This window comes from Vigna angularis, chromosome 2, assembly GCF_016808095.1.
Source record: "Vigna angularis cultivar LongXiaoDou No.4 chromosome 2, ASM1680809v1, whole genome shotgun sequence".
Lineage (NCBI taxonomy): Eukaryota > Viridiplantae > Streptophyta > Magnoliopsida > Fabales > Fabaceae > Vigna > Vigna angularis.
In genome coordinates this window covers 40,929,553-40,942,449 of record NC_068971.1, presented here as the reverse complement: position 1 = coordinate 40,942,449, position 12,897 = coordinate 40,929,553, and the positions used below count along the sequence as shown (strand labels likewise).

Sequence of the window (12,897 nt, the reverse complement as noted above, 5' to 3'; positions counted from 1 at the left end):
TGGAAATTTGATCCTCACTTTTGAGTTTAAGCTTTTTTACTGTACAGTGTCTCCAATTAATAATATTCTTTAGCTTTTAAGTTAATTATTTGAATAGGAAATTTGTTTGGAAGATTCCCATTAAAACTTAATCATTTGAATAGAAAATTGTGTCACCTTTCTAATGAGAAGCTATTATTATTATAAAATTGCTTTTGAATCTCTATTAAATAAAGTTCTGTAGAACACAGATGATTGGTGGAACTCCTTCTAGCTGAGTTTTTACTCAATTATCGTAACAAATTTACTCAGGGTCTATAAATGAATCTAGTCATGGTGGAAGCTTAGTTTGATTTACTCAGGGTCTATAAATAGATTTATGTTTACAGTTTTGACACTCGACATTTCAGAATTTTGAGATTTACCATTTGCTATTATAAGCACACACAATCAGGAAACATTCAAAGTTCTGGTTTTGACACAAAAACATGAAGAATTGTAGAGGTAAAGATAGTTTTTTTTAGTTCTCCTACTCTTTCTTTAACCTGAATCGGTTTAATTTATGATTTGAGTGGATTCTTAAATAAAAGGAAGGCTTAAATCCACTTTCGATCTCTTCAGTGAATAAACAATTTTGGCATATAAATTATACTTCAATTTTATGCACAAAAAATCAAGAATTTGAAAAAAAAAATTATACGGATAACTACATTTAATAAATAAAAATTATTTTTAATTAATAAAATAAATAATTGAATAACTTTTTATTAGAAATAGTTACACAATTTCTTTATTTAAAAATGATTTCTGCATATATTATTATAATATTACTTTTATACAATTATATATATATATATATATATATATATATATATATATATATATATATATATATATATATATATATATATTAAATTATATTATTTTAATGTAATAAAAATATGCTCTTGGTACACATGTTTCTGTTAATTTAGTATAATTATTATAAAATGGAATTATGCTAATCTTTAATAAAGAATATAAAAGCTTGACATAAAATAAAAGGTGGCTGCAAACGAAAGTAATATAAATAGTTTAATGGAAGAGAAAAAATTAAAAATTTGTGAGACATATAATTCCATTATTATATTTTTTATTTATTTCTCTTTCTACCACTCTTATTGTCTAATAAAATTTTTTAATTTTTACTTTACTTTTTATATACTTTTACTCTATTAATTTATTTCCAATTTTCTCCTCTTTATCAAATTTGATAACAACGGAACTAGAATTCTCTCAATAAGTAAAGAAGTTTAACATTGGTACACTGAAATCTCACATGTATAAAATTGAAAATGATAACTACAACCAAAATATAATGTAAAAGATTTTTTCACTAAGATGATACTGTTTGAGTTTTTTCTCTCGAAAACCGCACCTTGTAAATAATATTTATAAACATAGTAAGATTTCTAAATTAAGTTAGTATTTGGTTTTCGATAGGGTATCAAAGTGAACTAACCGATTGAAAAGATCAAAAGGGTTGACTTGGTTGCTCCAATTATTTATGTTGTTATTTTTTATGATGTCCACAAACATTGAATGGTAAAGTTTTGGTAGATTTTAAATAGATTAGGTGTATGTGTTTAGTTGACTTGTAAAATCATGTTAAGAATTTCATAAAAACAAATTAATTACACTATAGTTAATTAAGGTTAGTTATGATACGTAATGGATCACTTTTAAAACATAATTGTAAAAACTATCATTTTAATTAATTAGATTATTAACAAAATCAATTAGGTTAATTCAGGACAAAAATATTGTTTTTCTTTGTTTGTATTAATCAATTAAATTCATAACATAATCCATTAATCTAGTAACAAAACTGAAATATTGTTTTTTTCTTATTAAATCACTTACATAATTGATTAAAACAACTAGTTTTTGTTTTTGGATTTAAAATATGAACGTTTTTAATTAATTAAGCTATTTATGTAATGAATTAATATACTCAGATCACATTTCCTCTTTAAAATCATGCATCTTTTCTCTTTTAAAATAGATTTTTTATATCACAAAAAATTGAGAATGGGTTTGGAGAGGTTCTGAGAGCAAACAATGCTGAATTGGTGTCCTTCCAAGAAAAGATAAAAGATTATAAGTTTTGAAGTTTTTCCTTCTTGACTATATATGACATTGTAAAATTTTCACGGACTAGGTTTTTTTTTTCGTTGTGTTTTCCTTGTAATACTTTCTTTTGTATTGTTTTTACCTTGTTGGTGATAAATTAGGATAATTGTGTGTAGCATTAACTTAATTTATAAATCTTGAATGGTTTTTTAAGTTCTTTTGTATACCTAGAGTGTAAATTACATAGATAAATCTTGTAATTTTAACTATTGATATTTTTAGGAAAAATCCAGCTCAAGTTGTTGATAACTGGATGCAAATTTGTAGATCAAACTATAGTATAAAATCTTGTCTTGGGATTTCTTTCTATTAAATAGTTCTTTTTGAATAGGAATTTCGGAGATGGAATCTTCTTAATATATTCATCAAACATTTTTAAGCCATATTCGTCGAACATGTTATACTGTTAGAGTTAGATAATTGTAGAGATGTTTGTTGTGTCAAAATCAAATAGAAAATTCAGCACCTGATAAATTTTTTAACGCTGGATTCTTTTTCCCTTTGATTTCATTGCATTCTCAGCTATATATAAACAAAAAGACAGCAGTTTCAGCACACTTATTCCAAGGGAGCTAAAAGGGAAAATAACATTATGAACAGTGGCACTTCCTATATATATTTTTACTGATTTACATCACTTTTTCAAAGAGCACTTTCTGGATGTGAGAGTTTATGGTCTCTGGGTCACAATATGCTCCGTAATAGAAGCCCTTGGCCACTGTGAGGAATGAATTCTTCACATTGGTGTGCACACCATCTGAGGAATTTTGGAGCACCAATTGCACAAGTTCTCGCATGTCTGATTCTATTTGATGGGTAGTCATGCAGGTTATCCTCTTGTTGCTTCCACTATCATGTGCCTGACAATGATTGCAGATGTATGAAAATTCAGGGTCTGGAACCTAATCTGAGCATAAGATTATTCAAATATACAAAATGATTTCCAACTTTTGTTACTGACCTTGCTGATTTGATAATTACGGAGGCCATGGCAGACTCTATTAGTGGTTTGGAGCAACCTCTGGTACTGTGGATTGAGCCGCAGTTCTTCTGACCAATAGCCAGCCATTACATTTATGATTTGCACAATCAGCTCAGCTTCTCTTTCCAAGCTGTTCCCTTCATTCTGCCAACTTGATAGCCAACCCTGCCACTGATCATTTTATAAAACATAGAAATTTTAAATAATTTGTTAATCTAAGAAAACATTTTCTGTTTCATATTCCACTTTATCAGTAATGATGTTACACTTCGTTTTCATTTTCTGATATTTGTCAGAAAGTGCATTAGAAAGGGTTTCCACTCACTGCTTGATTCAAATAATGTGATAATTCACGACCATGACTACGAAGCATTTCGAACCCAAGGTAATCAAGGTTTGTCAGCAAAATCTCCAGGAGTTCTTCCTCTTTCTTCTTCTTCTTGTTCAACTTCCTGCAACACACGTTGAACACATGTTTTGTTACATCACCATCCTTATTATTCCAACATATATTTATCTTCTAACAAGCACGAAGTTGTGCGCAACATAAGGAACACAAAATTAATGAAACACATAGCGGACGAGCATGCACAATAACTATGTGATATATATATATATATATATATATATATATATATATATATATATATAGGACAAACAATGAATGAGAAGTTTGGTTAATTACTTGTTGGAGAAGTTTCGTCCGTTTATGCTGTTGTTGAACAAATCTACAAAAGCATTCCTAGTTTGTTCATCCTTTATGAAGGACCCAAGTGTCTCGAGCAACGCTGCAGTTTTAGCCCATGCAAATCTCTCTCGAGACCTCTCAGGTTCAAATATGCTGGCTGCTGCTATAAAGTAAGCAAGTAGTAGACTTTGTTTGCTCAATCCAAATCTCTCTAGCCCTGCGTCCGAGTACCACCTAATATACAATGCCGTTGCAAATATTGGAATTCATTTGGCTGTTATCTCAATTTTTCAAATTCATTAGTAGAATACAATGTAATGGAGTGTTTTCTGGTTGATTATACACTCACCTTTGGATTTTTTCCCATTCTACACAATGCACTGCTTGACAGATGCTGTAGTCCAATTTTGCAAGCTCGAGATAAACATCATTGTTCACGAAAGGCATCCTGTTAAAGAAGAAGTTATGCTTTAAACTGTCTCGGACATTTAATTCAGAAAATTATTTATGGACATGATGACAAATATGATTGCTGACTTTTGAGGGATCATTTGAACAGTAATTTCTAACAAATCTCTGGTGAAGTTAATTAATCCATCTGCAGATTTGTTGGTTTTCATTTCATCATTTGAAACGAATGAATTTGTCTGTTGTGTTTGGTTATGTTAAGGTATCAGGCTTAGAATTTATCGTATGTTTTTTTGGTCTGTTTTACGATGTATGAAAAAGAGAAATTAAGAGATAAAAGTGATATGATGACTTATGATATAACAACAAAATTATGTATTTGACACATTTAAGTGCGTTCGTTTATGAATAAAAATACAGCAGTTTGAATCATAGAGTATTGTGTTTAAATTCAACTTTTGACTTAAAAAATGGGAATTTTAGATCACTTGTTAAAGACTGCATATTATTTTATCATAAACTATTTATGTCTACATTAAAAGGTTGGGTTATAAGGTAAGAAAATTTTCATTTATGTAATAAAAAGATTATAAAATGTGAAGAATAGACACTGAAAAGAGAAAAAGGGAAAGAAACGATAAACAATATACATATATAAAAAAAGAAGAAGATAATATTAGATACATAATTTTCTTGTATACGCAAAGGGAAGATATAAGAATAAGTATATTAACATGTTCATTAAAGATTATATTTGCTGAAAGTGATAGTGGGATTCAATGCTCTTGACTATTGACAAATGAGTAGTATTTAGTACCTAACCATAGACACCATAGTCATTTGACCAAAAGGTAACAAAATTGATAGTTATATTTGATATTTTTTTAATGATGCATGTTTTGTTTAATTATATTAGTATTATTACAAGACTATAGAATAATAGGATTACAAGGTTGTTACCTATAAAGGGTCTTGCCAATCCAAACGTCACTGCTACCACCATATTGTTCAAGGTAAAATCTTGTCTCCATTCTTGGCAGACTAGCATACCAGGGGACGTCCAGAGCATAACTCACCTGTGGGGGCAAAAGTAATCGCATAACCCACATGTCTAATAAATTTATTAAAATTATAAAACAATCATTTATGATTAAATAATTATATACAATTACTTTATATGGTCATATATAATCATGAAATAAATATTTCTAACACACCTCGCCAGGTAAATCTTTGGTAATGATCCATTTATCTAGGAGCTGATTTGCTTCACGTTTCTCAGTTAAAAATTTGGTTGAGAAGTTCTTGGCATCCTCAAGAATCTCCTCTCCTTGAAATAGTAATTGAGATGCTCGGTAGAGATTGAACATCCCTGTCACAGCTTGGTTTGACTGTCCAGAAAAACAGAAGAATTCGCCATTTTTCTTGAAGTGCTCAAACACACCTACCAAAATTTGAATCAAAAATTAAAGCAGTGTAGTTGGGAATAAGAAAGATAGGTGCAAACTGAAGGTATACTAAGAGATATATTTGACTTTGTAGTACAGAAATAATAACTCACTGGATGAAACTTGGTGGCCATGTAACCTTAGAAGTCTGAATCCCATTGCTGTGTCATCTATATCTTGAACCTCTGAATTCCTTGCCCAGCAAATACCCTTCTCACTCCAGTATCTGAAAACTTGTGTTGTGATTAACTATGCACAAAAAAAGCTCCTTTTTTTTCCTCACATTTATCCTATTTATTCTAAATAAAAAATAAGTAATTAAATATGATAAATTATTGTAGCACAATATTTAGTATATCACGATTGTAAAATACCGTTTAATTTTAATTTCTTAATTATACTGGTACTAATACATCTCACACACCTTGAAACATAGGTCACACAATCTTTGATTTCTGACTGAAAATATCTTGAAATTCCAAGACGATCAAGTCTGTCGAAGATCCATGTGTGTTCAAACAAATCCACCGGGTAGACATTAGGAACTGCATGTAAAACACATAAATATTATGATTATTCGACTTAACTCGCTAATTTTTCTCTGCTTTTTCTTGTCAATCTAACTAATAAAGATAACTTAATAAAAAGAATTCTTATTTTGATATTTTTAATTAGAGGAAAAAAAGAAGTAAACATTGGAAATTACTGTATTAAAAAAGAAAGTGTTAAAACAAAATGAAAATTTTCTTTTTTTCATAATTAAAGAAGAAAAGTTTACCTCCCCCATTGAACTTCTGGAGTGTTTTATCCAGGTATTTGTGAGCACTTTCATTCTTAGTTTGTATGAGAGCATAAGCTGTGGAGGATGGAGAGAATAAGAATGACCCATCTTGGCACTGCAACTTCAGTAGCTGTTTCCAGTCCAAGTTTTGCATTCCCTCCAAACTATGGAGCAGTGTTGTAGGCACTTTGTGCAGAATCTCTCTTGGTATTCTATCCCACACATTTATGCAAGTAAAATATTAGAGTCAACTAACAACAAAATCACTACTTCTACATATACAAGTAAAACTAGAAAAAAAAAATGCATAAGAAAACATCAATATTGCATCAAAGGTCAGAAGAATTGATTTATACTTTTTAAGCTTCAGGTCTCTCATTGCAAGGATGTTTTTCAAGATAGGAGAGTCATCTGGCACTTCAACATCCAAACATCTAGCTAAATCGAGAAGAGAAGGGAAAGTAACTTCAAACCCGATTGGCATGTGTTCTGGATTTTCATCCTGAAGCTTGTACAAATTCTCCTTAAAAAACTGCATTCCTGTTACATATGAATCCATATGTTGTACCATAATGTCGCAATCAGAATATATATTTTGTAGACTTCTCTCACCTTTTTATTCTTTCTAAATAAAACAGTGAAATAGTCGGAAAAAAGGAAATTCTAGAAAGCAACAATGAAATTCATGAAGGTAAAATTACCCTTCTCACACTTCTGGGGGTGCATGTTCCATGATCTTAATGCTACCACACAAGCTAACGTGTTAAGAATACGATCATGGGCAATGAATAATTCAGCATCTCCCCAGGAACCATCATGCAGCTGATTATTCGCAATCCATTCAAGACAGGAAGGGAACTGAGGAGAATTCGTGTCCCCAACATTTTTCACCAGACCAACCCATGCCGTGTCATATGCTGATATTGTTATTTCTCCATCTTCCTTCGAATCCAATATTAATTTTACCATTTTTATTTTCTTCTGTATCTCCTATAAAAATATTTCAATATCAGATGTCAAAATGTGATGGATGCAAATCAAATAGAGAAACATACCTGGTTAGGAACTTCCACGTCGACATTATCATCCTTCGAGATATTATCCCGAGACACTTCAGTAACAATTTCTGCTAAATAAAATAACTTTATTAGTGTTTTATACAGTATAGAATAAACATGGTTACTAATTAAGTTAACTTATTTCAACCCAATGATTTCATATTATGTGATGATATTGGTAACATCACCTAGAGTCCGAGAGCGTATTGGTTGAAATCCACACATATCTTTGCTTTCTGTGAATAGGTGGGGAGGACGAATACCTGTTGGAAATTTGAAGAGATATTCTATCAGTAGTATCTATTTGAATTAAAGGTGTGTTTTACTACACTAATAACAGTATTACTGAATTTATGACAAGAAGCACAGAAAACTCATAATAAAAAATAATAAATATTCATCCGTTTTCTCGTATGGTTATTTTTTTCCTCACATTGTCTTTTCATCGCGTTATATTTACTCTTTTTATTGTACCTCTTCTGTTTAATTCCAGCCTAATTCATCCAAATTTTGGTGACAGGGAGCCTTGACTTCAAGAACAATTGGTAGAAAGAAAAGAGTGATATCAGTGACATGTCTTCATCATGCCTATAGTGTAAAACCTACTTTGACAAAGTTCACATCGTAATTATAAAGGTTGACTTCCACATAAATAATTGGGTGGTCCATCAGGAACCATGCACCAGGCCATACTTCGATATACAGTGAGTTTAATTGTACTTTAACTAATGGAAGTGAAGAAAAGCAAAGTATAACAAATCATAGGGTTAAAAGAAAACATAGATACTTGACGTACCCTTGAAAATACCATACGATGATCGAAGGTAAAAGCTAAGAGAGTGAAAGGATTTAGCAGCAGGTCTGGCACGTGATGCAGGAATGGTGTGACTGAGAGTGAAGGAGAAATGAGAAGCCATGGTTCTTGGGAATGCTTTTGGGATTGTTGTGGAATGTGGTACGGTAAATCAAGAAGCATTACAATGTATATTTATAGCCATGGAACTCAAACCAAGTGATGTGAAAATCGTTTTCGATCCACCTCACGAACATTTTGGTTCGTGCATTTTGCCGCAGTGTAAAACTGCGACTATCTTTTTCAATTTGGAAAAATTTTGAACTATTTTGTTCGTGTACATCTCACCTTTTTTCCTTTTTGAATGCGTACATATCTCACATATTTCCTTCTCGAAAAATGATACTTGAACAACCATTTTTGACAACATTTAGACACGCGCACACGTGTCAAAATCTGAGTGGTCCATTTTCATTTAATTTTTTCAACTAGACCACTCAGATTTTGACACATGTGTGCGTGTCTAAATGTTGTCAAAAATGGTTGTTCAAGAAACATTTTCCTTTTCTAAATGCTTTGAACTGTGTTGCCGTGTTGGTGATACCTTGACCAGAGTCATTTTTAGTTTGACCAATTTTCTACGATTGATGCTTTACCTAACATACGATAAATACATTTTTATTTGGTTAAATTTACGTTTTTTTAATGTTGATACGGCAGTTTGATAACAAATTTCCTGATAAAATAACACATGCTCAAAAATTTTAAATTCAAATTATATTTAATTTTTATTTTTTACATTTAGTACGTACTAATATCAAGAATTGATAAATTGTTAATATATGCATGCATTTTTTTTGGTTTACATTACCAACCAATAAAAGCAAACTTCGAACTATCATTAAGGATGTTACCTAGACATGTACACTTAGACTTATAAAACATGAAAACTTTGAATATAAAAACATTTAAGAGATCATACTCAAACTAAAATATATACTATATAAACCTCTATAAACTGTTGGACACATACACTCTTATATTACATAAAATTAAAAACAAACTTCCAATATTTTATACAACTAATTTAAACACCACATTCGAGTACTTCCAGGCTCTTCCATGAGACATTCAATTTTTAACCTGAAAAACTTAAAATTTAGAAGAACAATTTTTTCTCTGAGGAGCACCAAGTTGCAACTTTTTCATATTGCACAACATGATTACGCTCTTCTGTTCATATTGATGGATAGAGAGATTTATTCTAAAGATTCAACAACAAAGAGACCTACACCATACTTACTAACGAATTGATAATCACTTTAAATTCAAAATCATAAAATAACAATTTTATGAGTTATTTTCCTTTTATGTTGCTCAACTTTTTTATTTCTACAATATAAAACTTAGACTATTCTTAAATTTCCAAAAATTCCCCTAAGTCCCTTCTAAATTAGTATATTTCCTCTTAAGTTGAAACATTCTAACTACGAGTATCTCAACAATAACCTTTACTTATACTATAACATTTTATTAGAAGGACATGCTTGTATGAAACACCTATTAAGAAGACTATTGAAAGAATGGATCCTCGTACATAGGATTCTTCCTCTATATAAATTTCTGAATTAGTTACATGATGAATTTAGATCTAATATCACCAATTGGCCTTTCAAGGGTGAAAAGATTCAATAACAATGAGATATGAGTCAAACTCACACATGGGAGTACCACTTCCAACTAAATACCCCTTATATGGGTATAATTCAGGTATAACTATTGTTGGTTTAAACCCTTTGTATGGTCCTCATATTTGTATGAAAATCTCAAGTGGGTCCTCATATTTGCAACTGAGTGACACCACTTCCAACTAAATACCCCTTATATGGATATAATTTAGGTATGACTATTGTTGGTTTAAACCCTCGTATGATTCATATTTGTATGAAAATCTCAAGTGGGTCCTCATATTTGCAACTGAGTGACACCACTTCCAACTAAATACCCCTTATATGGATATAATTTAGGTATGACTATTGTTGGTTTAAACCCTCGTATGATTCATATTTGTATGAAAATCTCAAGTGGGTCCTCATATTTGCAACTGAGTGACACCACTTCCAACTAAATACCCCTTATATGGATATAATTTAGGTATGACTATTGTTGGTTTAAACCCTCGTATGATCCTCATATTTGTATGAAAATCTCAAGTGGGTCCTCATATTTGCAACTGTTTATTATTACAAAAATTCTTCTTCTTCTTCTTCGTAACCTTCTTCTTCGTAACCTTCTTCTTCTTCTTCTTCGTAACCTTCTTCTTCTTCTTCTTCTTCTTCTTCTTCTTCTTCTTCTTCTTCTTCTTCGTAACCTTCTTCTTCTTCTTCTTCTTCTTCTTCGTAACCTTCTTATTCTTCTTGTTCTCCGTAACCTTCTTATTCTTCTTCTTTTTCTTCTTTTTCTTCATAACGTTCTTCTTCTTCTTCTTTGTAACGTTCTTCTTCTTCGTAACGTTCTTCTCACCAAAAAATAGTAAAAGAAGGATATTATCACTTCAAAAAAATTTATAATTACTGACAAAATTTTATCAACAGAAATAAACTTGTTAATAATACATATTTCATTTATCGACAATTTTTTTGTCAGTTAAATCCATCAATACTTACAAATCTTAAAATCTATAGATAAAATTCATCAATAATTTCAAATGCTTATTAGTGAGGACTTTGTTCGTCAATAAAAAGAACAACAATTTGTTTGCCCAAACCTTTATCTAGATACATGAGAAGTCAAGCCTCTTAATCTTCATCTTCTCTTCACACCCAAACCATAAGACCACCAATGTATAAAGAAACTAAGGAGCTGAGTATTAACTCGACGAACAATATTGTCCCACAGTGAAGAAACTGTCCTCTTCTGCCCTCTATCTACAAAACGCTTCTCCAATACGTTGCAGCCTCCAACATCTCCGCCAAGCACATGTCCTTCGTAAAGCTTTTTGCCCTCTCCAAAGCCCTCATTCTCACTTTGTGCCCTAAATTCCAGAGTCTTCAGTCTCCCACACGAGTCCCTTCTCTAGGCTATACTCAACCACCAAGGGTGCACCGTCTTCCTTAATGATAACGAATATGTCATCTCCAAGTTTGTGTAGTCTTACCCAAACATTGAAGCCTACGACGTCCAATTCTCCACCAAAATCTCTGACTTCCCAAAACTTCTCTCCCAAGATCGTGCCCAAGCCCAAGCCGACACTTAGCCCATCCAAAACCTCTTGTTCTCCAAATGCAAGCTCACCATCAATGATCTCCAACCACATTTATGACCAATCCGAAGCACGAAGTCCAGCAACACCCACACCTTCTTCCATGATTTTGGGAGAGAGGTGGAAAGAATTTTTAGAGCAGAATTTCTCTGTCAATTTTGTTGTCATTGCTAAGTTGGTTGAACTATCGAGTTGGCCAAGCTTGAGAAGGCCAATAACAAGTTTAAGCTTTCCCTTAAGACTATGGTCTAGAGCTGGCGTAAGGCATGGGAAGAAACAAAAACTTTTAAACAGAGGTATCCCTACTCAAAAGAATGCTTAAAGGTTGTATAAATGATGAATATGAAAATTGGTGGAAGAGGAAGGAGGGAGAAGAGAAAGACGAAAATGAACCAGATCGCGATGTTTACCAACATATTTTTCTTTTAGTAATTACCAACAAATATAAATTTTCATCAATAAATGTTTTCGACTGCACTTTTACCGACGACTTTCGATCCGTCGAATATCCATAAAAAATTGTTATAGATGACATTTTTGACATATTTTGACTGTCGGTAATACATGTTTTTTTGTTATGTATTATGAATGAAGGAGATGAGCAGAAGAGTGTGGATGAAAGAGAAGTGTGAGAATGAGATGAGTCTGAATGAAAGAGATGTGTTAGTGAGATTTGTAGAGAAAGTCAAAGGAAAATCGTGAGTGAGAATATTTATGATCTTTAAATTTAGCCATTGGATTAATAAAATTTATGGTTCTTATTCTCTATCACAAAGCAATACATATTTATAGCATATAAAATAGTGTTAACTTAACTTATGGTAATGTAAATACATATTAAAAGTAGGTTTAATAAAGTTTTAAGTCCCTCGTAAAGTTGGAAACTTTAAATTGAGTCCTATTAAATTTTTGTAGTCTACTGTGTTTTCAAAGATGTAATTTTTTTCAATTGAGTCTTTTGTTGTTAGATTTTTCTATTAACTATGTGATGTGACAATTATCTTGTCTTGTCATTACAAGAAAATCACGTTTTATCGACGAATCATGATTATTTGGTAAATGTTAATTATTCACGAATTTATCAATTGATCACCGTCCATCAGTATACTCTTTGATGAAATAAGACCAAAATTTCTCTTTTCCCTTCCCCTTTTCTCTTCTCTTCTTCGTTCTCACTCACTTACACGATTTTTTTATTCGTTCACCTCCATTGATGCACACGTCCTTCATCTCTATTGATTTTGCTCTACACTTCACCTTCATTGAAATTTATCGCAATAAATGTGTTACTATCTAAAGGAATAGAGCTTAAAAAAATAGTCATAT

General features: G+C 31.4%; 1 protein-coding gene across 1 annotated transcript; it reads right to left on the bottom strand.

Annotated features, from left to right (window-relative positions):
* Positions 1-2,639: 2,639 nt before the first annotated feature.
* LOC108347925 (ent-copalyl diphosphate synthase 1) lies at positions 2,640-8,433 on the bottom strand. The gene is made up of 15 exons (XM_017587385.2): positions 8,313-8,433; positions 7,705-7,779; positions 7,514-7,584; positions 7,160-7,442; positions 6,815-6,998; positions 6,456-6,670; positions 6,102-6,222; positions 5,791-5,903; positions 5,447-5,673; positions 5,190-5,305; positions 4,171-4,269; positions 3,819-4,055; positions 3,459-3,585; positions 3,113-3,304; positions 2,640-3,011 (listed from the first exon to the last, which is right to left on the bottom strand). The coding sequence occupies exons 1-15, from the start codon at positions 8,431-8,433 to the stop codon at positions 2,781-2,783; spliced, it is 2,412 nt and encodes an 803-aa protein (XP_017442874.1). The 3' UTR covers positions 2,640-2,780.
* Positions 8,434-12,897: the final 4,464 nt, after the last annotated feature.

Bases quoted from the DNA above. Each gene is read 5' to 3' on its own strand.
- LOC108347925 (XM_017587385.2), bottom strand. From the start codon at position 8,433: ATGGCTTCTCATTTCTCCTTCACTCTCAGTCACACCATTCCTGCATCA. The intron at 6,223-6,455 runs GTAAACTTTTCT...TTTTACATGCAG, and splicing joins CCAGAAGTTCAATGGGGGAG to TTCCTAATGTCTACCCGGTG. The intron at 5,674-5,790 runs GTGAGTTATTAT...AAATTTTGGTAG, and splicing joins TGGCCACCAAGTTTCATCCA to GTGTGTTTGAGCACTTCAAG.